Source organism: Moschus berezovskii, chromosome 22 (genome assembly GCF_049115385.1).
Source record: "Moschus berezovskii isolate FMDL1 chromosome 22, NW_MosBer_1.0, whole genome shotgun sequence".
In the NCBI taxonomy this organism is placed as follows: domain Eukaryota; kingdom Metazoa; phylum Chordata; class Mammalia; order Artiodactyla; family Moschidae; genus Moschus; species Moschus berezovskii.
The window spans coordinates 61,206,637-61,217,009 of NC_142481.1; the positions used below are offsets into that span (position 1 = coordinate 61,206,637).

General features: G+C 42.6%; 1 protein-coding gene across 3 annotated transcripts in view; it reads right to left on the minus strand.

Annotated features, from left to right (window-relative positions):
* The window catches only part of TERF2IP (TERF2 interacting protein), a 28,376-nt gene extending 18,028 nt beyond the window's left edge, over positions 1 to 10,348 (minus strand). The window contains exons 1-3 of one of the 3 annotated variants that reach the window (XM_088830835.1): positions 9,541 to 10,348; positions 6,003 to 6,127; positions 4,562 to 4,690 (exon numbers count right to left, since the gene is read on the minus strand). In XM_088830835.1, the coding sequence (XP_088686961.1) occupies positions 4,562 to 4,690; positions 6,003 to 6,127; positions 9,541 to 10,210 (924 nt within the window). In that variant the 5' untranslated portion in view covers positions 10,211 to 10,348. Of the gene's footprint in view, positions 1 to 3,400; positions 4,691 to 6,002; positions 6,128 to 9,540 lie in introns of those variants that run through there. The other 2 variants (XM_088830836.1, XM_055413101.2) reach the window with 2 other exon arrangements.
* Positions 10,349 to 10,373: the final 25 nt, after the last annotated feature.

Genomic DNA, 10,373 nt, shown 5'->3' on the forward strand with positions numbered 1-10,373 from the left:
CTGGTATCTGGGTGTGCTACGTGCAAGAGTTCTCTAGGTGTTCATACTGAAGCACAAGTGCCAGAATATTCCAGCACCAAGATTTACGGCCAAATTATACTCAGCACAAGTAATCTTTCCTAATATGAGCTGTATCTTCATTAACCACTTAACGGAATTAAAACTCACATGCATATGTACAGGTATTTGTGGCACAAATCTACCCAAAAAATCTGATATAAATTATCTGACAGTGTTGATACCATGCCCAGTTTGATTTTTAGGTTGTTCCCCGAGATGATTCTTATGAGGCCAGAGCTGAGCTCCCAGTATCTTTCCTGTACTTCAACCACATGTAGACAGAGTTCTTCAACTTATGAAAACAAATCTGATGACTTGCGAAAACAATACATGTGTACCTATGATCCTCTTCACGCACATGAACATCTGCATCTCCATGTTTATAGGTATTGCTCTGCGTAAATACATACCTATTGTTCACCTACGCCTTCTATCCTCTATTTATATCTCTGTATCTACACTTCTATCCATAGCCTCCGGAGGGACACAGAATGACTTTCTCTAAAGAGAAAAAAGTAAATTTTCACTTCTGAAGCAAGCAGTGAGGTTAAGTCTCTAGGGAAAAATGTAGGGATCAGTGTCTGACCAAAGGAGTCAGGTTGACCAGTTCAGAATCTCAAGTCTGATGTGCCTTTCATGAACTGGGTGACCAGACATCCTATTTGATTGAGGTGATCTATGGATGTGGACTGAGCTCAACCAGTGGAGGACTTAAAAGTTATCATAGTCAAGGCCTCCACAGCCTGAAAACAGGGTTGAGAACATGGAGTCTTCAGGGTTTTGGACCTTGCAGGTAGCAAGTCCAATGGACCTTGCTTGGTGCCCAGGACTAGAGCATCTGATCGCCCCATTCCAGCAGTGCCTCCAGTAAAAGGCGTCTGCCCTCTTCCTAGAGGCTCCTTGGGGCCCAAGAAGCTGGGCCCTTAGATCTCAGACCCCTCTGGGCTGAAAACCTTTGGACTGAGGGGCTTCTGAGAAAGGCTGCCCACAATAAGAGACTCTTGGGGGGAACCCTCCCTCTTCGGCTGTTGGGAGCTATAGCAGCCTTTCAACCACAAGGGGAGTGGCTGACAGGACAAGCTAAGGATGGCAGGGCAGAAAACTAGAACCTTAAAGCCCCCTAACTCAAGACTTGTTACATATACAAAATATAACTTCCCTTACTTGTTGAAGTTCTTTAGAGTTAGGTTTTCTGTTACATGTAATAAACACCTGGCTTTTGATAAACAAACAGCATTAGTCCAAAAGCAAGACAGGATGAGAACAAAGCAAACAGCAGCATAAACTTTTAAAGCTGCAACCACGTAAATGGAATAGGGAACAGAGGAAAATAATACTAGGAATATTTCTTCACTGCTGCAGAGAAAGAGAAAACAGAATGTTTCTGCCACTATGGAAGCTGTTACTTAAGGCTGGAATAAGAAATCTCAAAAGCTGGAATAAGAGAAAGCCAGGGGGGAATAATGAGAAAGGCCCAGAACTCAAGAGCTTAATTAAATAAGTTAAGAAATAATGTCTCCCAGAACACAAGCAGAAAGCAAAGCCAAACTCATGAAGTTGAGGAAAGAAACCCCAAAGAACAAAAATCTAGCAGCTTAAGGCAAAAGTATCTCAGTATTAAGACTTAAAACAGTTGGTCTTTGGAACAGATACAGCTATAGCTCAATGCCATTAACTATTAAAATCCAACTCATTTTCCTTAGTTTTGTGCTCCCAAAAATACTTCTGATAATGTTTCCCCACATATATACCAGCCCAAGGTATGAATTGATCTGAGAAATTACAAAACCAGATATTAGAAAATTACTGGCTTATAATGAACACTAGAAGTTGGCATGTTTTGGTTTAAACGTGTCTTCTGGTAGTATGGGTATAATAAATCACACCCTTTGCACATGACTGACAAAACTGGAATCTCTAGCTCTGTAAAGCCAATAGGCTATGGTAACTACTAAGGTACAGACATGGTAGATGACATGTCCATTCCACATCTAAAGCAATGATTTTCAATCACCCTTGTGTCACATAATAGAAAAACATATTTTTAACAAATATCCACCACCAACCCCTCCCAAGCCCCATTTAAGAATCACTACCGTAGTCTTCCCTGGTGACCCGATGGTTAAGACTCCATGTTTCCACTGTAGGGGGCTCGGGTTCGATCCCCAGTAGGGAAACTAAGATCCTGCCTGCCACAAAATGTGGCCCCCCCAAAAAAAGTCACTACTATAGTGAGCAAATGGGTATGCTTTTTTTTTAATATTTATTTATGCACTTATCTGGGCTTCCCTTGTGGCTCAGCTGGTAAAGTATCTGCCTACAATGCGGGCAACCTGGGTTCAATCCCTGGGTTGGGAAGATCCCCTGGAAAAAAGAAAGGCTACCCACTCAAGTATTCTGGCCTGGAGAATTCCATGGATAGTCTGTGGGGTCCCAAAGAGTCAGACACAACTGAGTGACTTTCACTTCACACGCACTTATTTATTTGGCCATACCCATGTCTTAGTTGCAGCATGTGTTATCTTTGATCTTTGTTGTAATGTGAAATCTTTTAGCTTTTTCGGGGGTTTTGTCATTTACTTTAGCTATGACATGCAAACTCTTAGTTGCAGCAAGCATTGACAGTGCAGAGTGCTAGCCACTGAGGAGGAGGAAAAGGTTAAATGCTTTCATTTAGGCTGGGTTCTGCCAGAAGCACTCTTTCCAGAAGAAAAGAGTGTGAGTGCAACTGGTGATTCCGGATGCACTAGTGGAAAGTAAAGTAAGAGGATGTAAAGTAAGAGCAGGAGGCCTATGAAGGTGCAGTCATCCCACTGTAAGCAACTATGCTTTCTTCTACGGGCGGCCTCCAACAGATGGCATGGAAACCATCATCCCATTCAAGGAGTAACTCAAATATTCAGTTGTCATCTCTCTGGTCAGCAAGGAAGCTGAGTATGCATTCTCTGATTCCCATTCACCATTGGGTGAAAGCTGCTCTCAGGGGCATTAACTCCACAGCACTTCAACCAAAGAGAGAGCCTCCGACAGGTGCTGGCAGTAAGACTCCTGCTGTTGGCATGTGCTGGACTGGTGAATGCTCAGGCATCTGGGACAGGTACTGACATCTTCTGTTATACACTGGACAATTCCTTATCGACTTCTCTCCCCTTTGGCTCTCAGCAGCTCACCTGGTTATGCTATCTTTCACAGTCCTTGACACAGATGTTCTCTTTGCTCCATTCGGAAGAAATAGCTTCTTTCTAATGGCCTATCAGTTCTAAATGGAACCTCTTATTAGTTCCATCGCTTTTATACCTAAAAGGTTTTATGAATACAACCAAAGAAAACACTTTATGGAGACTCAAATACAAAGTTCTATTTATTTTCAACAAAGAAATCAACACAACAAAGAGGAATTAATCCTCTAATTTTTATATCTAACACAATTCTTAGCACAAAACTATCCTCAATAAATAAAAATACATTACTAGTAAACAAGTAAGACTTTTCTTGAGACTCTCTTTTAGTGTGTGTCTGAAACAAAACTAGATGATAGGTAAAGAAACACACGCTAGAGACTTCACTGACACAGACACGAAGAAAAGAACAGCCAAGGAACAGGGTTCCCAAATATTAAGCTGGCAAAAGAAACATGGGGTTTTCAAAGCAGCCCAGAAATCAGAGATCACTGAGGGATACAAGAGTTTGGGACAGTCCATGTTAAAGGCCTTGTACTTGATTTTTCCGTATTTCTAGATTCTTGATTTGTAATCTATCACCATCTAGAGGAGCTTCTGCCAAAAGATAGGAGGCTCTTTATTCATGCTTTCACAAGACCCATCTAATTTTCCTTGTTTGACTTCATAACTAGCTCCTATCACCAATATAGCAGGGATTCCACTCCAGAAAACGATCCTACTATGTAAACCAATCTCTCTATTCTCGATTTTCCTTTCATAAACACACTGATACTGCCAGGAACAGTTCAAAACATATCCCATTTCTTTTATTTCCATCCTCCTACACAACTCTGCATAGCGTGCTGCAGTCCCTGGGGTTGCAAGGAGTCGGACACAACTGAGCAACTGAACACAACTCTACTTGGGTACAAAATCTAGGACTCACAGTGCAACAAAATTGGTCAAAAGATTAGTGTTCGGTTCCAATATAAAAATTTCTGAAGTCCAATGGTCACACAAAAAAATGTTAATGTCTATCTGCCCAACTTTTTTTTCCATTATCTTGCCAATTATTTCTTTCGGAATTCAATCCTCCGAGCTACGTTCTGAGCACCAAATTTTTTGACCAATGCATCTCGAGTAGCCTCATCATCTTTTTGCAAATCTAAGTCATCCTGTCGGGACCAAATGGGATACCCATCAGCCCTCTGACCAGACTCTAAAAAGGAGGAAGTAGCCTCCAGCTCACCACTATTTTTCAGGAAGGCCTGTGTAACTGTTGACAGATCCAAGTTAAACTTTTCCATCAACTGCCGGATGATCTTAATGGCAGCTCCCACCTCTGGTGCAGAAACTTTTTCTTCTTCTTCTTCTTCCTCATCAGGCTGTGCTTCTGAGTCTTCCTCAGGCGTGGGTGGATCATCGTCACACATTGTTATGTGTATTTCAAAATCAGGACTCTCGTCCACCTAGACAAAGTGAAGAATAGAACCAGTTCGTAATAACGAAGTCACAAACACTTACTCTTAAAATATCTGGTCTCTTCCAACTACCACCTCCTTTCCCTTTCATTCCACTGGACTTCCTTCAGCTCCTCTAATGTGTTATGTTCCTTCTTACATTTAGTCATGCTAGATGTGTACATACATGCACGCGGATATATATACATATATACACACACATATATCCACATGCCATAGAGTAAGCAGGACTGTGTGTACAGGGTATATATGTGTCTATGTGTCCATGTGTACACTTGTGTATGAATAATTATGGTATTCCAAAGAACATTAGAAGCTACACTGAATGTGAAAAATATATGCACATACAGGCACATATGTATGAGTATACATGTATGCGTTAGATTATTTGTTAAAAATTTGACTTCCCTCTCAGGTTGTAAGCTCCATAAGGTCAGGAATTGTACTTTGCTAATCACTACATCCTCAGTGCTTACCAATGCCTTCACATAAGAAGCACTCAAAAAACACTGCTGTATGAATATATTAGGGCCTCCATGCGCCACTATATTTAGGCACATTACAAAGAATGTTATGTGAGAAAAGACCTATGGAGGCCATGTTTGAGAGTTGTCAAAGTACCTGAAAGCTTGTGAAAAATGAACCAACTTTAAACTAAATCAATTTTAAACTATTTCGTGATTTAGACTGAGACCTAACCATTTTTCTTGGTGTTACTAAGAAAAGTTAATTAACAAGATTCTTTTTCTTAGAGAAATATGTACATATAATTTGGATATTTTTTTAATTATTTTATGGTTGCCTTCCTCTATTACTATGATTAAATATGGGACTCCAACAAAGTATCAGAAACTAACTGAATATGGAGAGCTAAAAAAGCTCTAAATATACAGAGCTCTAAATATAAGAGCTCTAAATATAAGAGCTAAAATTGTTTAATAAAAAAATTAACCTCCTTAAAAAATTACTTTTACCTCAGAAGCACAAAGTATTTTAAAAAGATAAATCCACAGTCTTAACTTAGAAAACCTTATAGATCAAAGTACTCAAAGTGAGATGTTTTGTACTGCTGAAAAATTATTCTCCCCTTTCTCCCTCTCCCCCTCTTTCAAGCGTCCTACCAAACTCTGAAAGCTACGTACCTGGAACTTGGGTCAGTCCCACTTTCCATTTTCCTCCTCCATCTTGAACTCTCTTACCTTTCTGGGCCTCAGGTGTATAAAAAGGACAGATGGGATGACCACTTTCAAAGGAGGAGAACAGACATAGGGAAAAAATAATTTATATCTAATTAACATACCACAATCTCCTCAAACTCTCGCGTGGCTTCCACAAGCATCTTTTTGACTGCTGCTTCATTCTCCTTGATCTCTTCTTTTTCAAATTCTTCTTCAGGCAAGTCTGGAGTTCTCTTATTCTGTGGTTCTGTTAAAGAAAACAGCACTAGATTAGAATTAGCTCTGGGCCACAAGTTAGGCTGTACTTTTTTCCTAACGGTTTTTGATCAGAGGGTGAGCAAAACATAAGAAATACATGTTCAATAATTTCTAATTTTTCAGCTTGCTACTGAAAAGTTGTACAATAAAAATAATGATAATTTTCCTAAGTTCTCATGTATAAAACAAAAAATACTCTTCAAACTTAATTCATTTTTTTGCTTTGTATTTATATAGATTTTGAAAAAAAAAAAACCCAAAACTGCCATAAACTGGGTTTTCTGGGAATCAGATTCTGAGATGGAGATTAACATATAACGTGTTGATCAGGGAGTGCTTAGCGGGCAGAGAGAGAAGTTGAGCTGTTAAAGAGCTCCAGCAAGGCCTCAACTGAAACCATGGAGAAGTATGGAGCTACGAAGGCCCTTCAGAGCTGACCATATTGGGGAAAGGGAGCCAATCACACCACACAGATTAGTCATTGGATGCTAGCATAAAATGACAGAACCTTGCCCAGCTGAAGACGGATCTGAGGGGTCTACCACAACCTACTACATACCATCTACAGAAAGCAGAGCCTCATAAAGCTAAACAGCTTCCTACTCGCCTTTCACTCTGCTCTCTGAGTATTCAATTCTGCTGTTTTCCACTTAACGAACACTGACTGCGAGGGGCAGCACGAGGATGCTTTGCAGTGACGCTGTCTCTGTGCTCTCATCATGGTGATGGTCGCACGGATCTATACACGCACTGAAACACCCAACTGGAAAGCTTGTACGGCAGTTCCTCAAAACATTAAACATACAATGACCATATAGTCCAGCTATTCCACTTTAGAAAATATAAAAAAAATAAATGAAATGAAAGCATGGTCTTAAACAGGTATTAGTACATCCATACCACAGCAGCATTATTCACAACAGCCAAGGTGTGGAAGCAACTTAAGTGTCTATCAGTGGATGAATGGATATACAAAATGTGGTCATAAAGTGGAATATTATCCAACCTTAAAAAGAACAAAATTCTCACACAGGCTACAACATGGATGAGCCCTGAAAACAAGCCTTTCACTTACATTAAATGAAATAAGCCAGACACAAAAGGACAAATACATTATGACTGCACTTACATGAGGTACCCAGAGAGATCAAATTTATAAAGACAGAAAGCAGAATGGTGATTGCCAGGGGGAGGCAGGAATGGGGGGCTGGTGTTTAATGGGTACGAATGTCAGTTTGCGAAGATGAAAACATTCTAGAGATGGATGGTGGTGACGACTGCATCACAACATACTTAGGGCTACTGAACAGAGAGCACTTAAAAACTGCTAAAACGGTAAGTTTTATCTAACGTATATTTTACCACCATAAAAAAAATTAAATACCTAACTGTACATCAAAATAAGTCAACTTTATTTTATATAAATTTTTAAAAAGCCTTGTATTTTAGAAATACATACTGAAATAATTAACAAATAAAATATGACATTGTCTTGCTCTCATTTACTTTTCTAAAAAACACAACCACACACACTATTTCAGTTTCCATGGGTCAGAAGCCCAGGTATGGCTTGTACCGGTCCACTGATCAGGGTCTAATTTACTTTTATTTAATAACATTTCTGCATGTATTAGCCATTTATTTATTCCCTCTTCTGAAAACTTCCTGTTTCATTTCCTTTGCTCATTTTTCTACTAGTTTCTCTTTCATTTACTAACTTCAGCAAGCCCTCTGAACACTAAGGAAACTTGCTCTGTTGCAATGTAGTGGGTGTATTTTTCCAATCTGCCCTTTGACTTTATCATGAAAAGTTTTAAATTTTACATAATCAAATATGTAAGTTTTTTTCTTAGTCTTCCTGGCTTCAAAAATAACAACACACAGCTACTAAAAAGGCTATTCATCCACATCCTCTCCTGGTCCTTTTCAGATGTTAATTTTTATATTTAAATATCTGAACATAAAAACACTGCATAGGGTGAGTCCAGCTTAATTTCATCCCAGGTTCCAACTGGTCTACCAGTCATCTCTACATCACTGATTTATATATAAAAATATATATATTAATAATATCTATATGATCTCCTTCACCGATACACATAGCCCTTTCCTCTCTCCAAGAATTCTCCCTCTTCCTTACTCCATCCCAGTCACACTGATTACTGTTGCTCCAAGAACACAACGGCCATACTCCACCTCAGGACCTTTGCACTTAAGACCCCCAAAACCTGGAACATTCTTCCTCAAATAACAACCTGTCTAGTTTCTTCACTTCCTTTGATCTCTGCTCAAGTATGAGCTTATGACAGCGAACTTCCCTCTCTTACCCTGTAGAAAACAACCTCTTCTCCAGCCCTTACTCTTTTTATTTTTTTCTACAGCACTTGGAGTTAGTGATGGACAGGGAAGCCTGGCCTGCTGCAGTCCATGCAGAGTCGGACACGACCGAGAGACTCAAGTGATAGCACTCACCACTGCCCAACTAGCATTTTAAGCTTCATGACTGCAGTAAGTTTTATATACTGTTACCACCCAACAGGTAAGAGTCTGGCATTCAAATATCTGTTGAATGAATCTCAAGTGTCACTTTACCAAAAACAAAACTCCTACTAAGCATACTGAACAGGAAAAAATAAATTTTACCTCCCCAGACTTACAACTGTTAAATGCAGAAGTCACACAAGGAAAGAGACGTTAAATGGAGGAAGCATGACTCTAAAGGAAAATGCCCGACAGTTTAAGCTCAGTGCCGATACATAAATCAGAAGAGAAGCATCTCAACAGTTGTGCCCTGTGTCCTAACCACGTCGGAAAACCAATACTCAGTTCAACTGCGTTAGAAACTCACCTCACCCGAGCAAAACTAGGAAGTGGCTTCCAATAGACGAGACCCTTCTTCTGTGAATATGCATTCATTTAAGCCAAGATATGAAAATAAACTGGACTAGCACGGCTTTAAAACTGGCTTATACTGAATGTACCTAAAGCCATGAGAAACGCTGTTTAAAACGAGTCTGTGAAATATCTCTGAAAAGATACCCAAGACATAGGTTGTCTCTGGGAGAAAAAAACTGGATAGCTGGTGGGAAAAGAAAGGAGACTGGGGAGAATTTTCCACAGACTCTTTCTGCCTCTTTTGAATCTCGGGCTATCCTAACCCCAATTATGAGAAAAGGACGTTAAAGAGAGATTTCAAAAATGATGCTAACTTTACCCGGACGTTTAAAGAGAGACTACAAAATGATCCAAACTTTACCCCGACGGCAAAGGGGGCTAAGGAGAGGTGCTGGGCGATGCCCCTAAGACGCCCACACGGCCTGTCCGCGGAGCGGGTGGCGCCCCCGCCCCAGCGCACACCGCTGGCGGCGCAGCACCCGCGCCGTCTGCGACCGCGGACCTCACCCCCGCTATCAGCGGCCTCCGGGTCTTGCTCAGCCTTCCTCCTGAGTTTCTGCGAGGAGGGGCTCACGGGGGCCTCCCCCAGCAGGTACTTGTGCTCCTGGCCCCGCAGGCGCTTCAGGTAGCGGTCCTTCATGGACTGCCAGGAGTGCTGGGTGAGCGAGCTCTTCTCCATCGCTTTCCACAAGGCGTTACCGGTGACGGAGCTGGCCGAGCGGGCATGCTCCTTCACGTAGGTTAAGATGGCCACGTCGTCCGCGTCCGTGAAGACCATGCGCCCCGCCTGCGGCTCAGGCTCCGCCGCGGCGGCGCCCCCGGCCTGGACCCCGGCCTTCGTCTCTGGGGCCCGGTCGGCCGCCGGAGCCGGGCCCAGACGGTAGGCCTCCAGCTCGAGCTTCTCGTTGCGCTCCACGCAGTCCAGAATGTACTGCGTGGAGATGAAGTCGCCCGAGGCCTCGGCCGCAGCCTCCCCTGGCTGGGCCAGCAGCACGGCCCCGGGCTCCTGAACGCGGCACAGAGTGCCGCCGCCGTGCAGGATGAGCGTGGACAGCCGGCGCTTCGCCGGGCTGGGACGCACGTAGAAAGACATGGAGCTGCCATCCTCCCTCACGAACAGGGTCGAGGAGTGAGTGGGTCCATTGGGGTCTTTGCCCAAATCCATCGCCTCCGCCATAGCTCTCCCCCGGCACCGGAAAAAGCTACCCCCTCGCGAGCGCGCGACGAACAGGGAGCTGCGGGGATTCAGGTAGAACTCCGGGGGACGCCGGCGCCAGGCCCCGAGCTGCGCCTGCGCACCGGCCGCGCGCGAGCAGGGCACCGCCCCTTTCCGCGGAAGA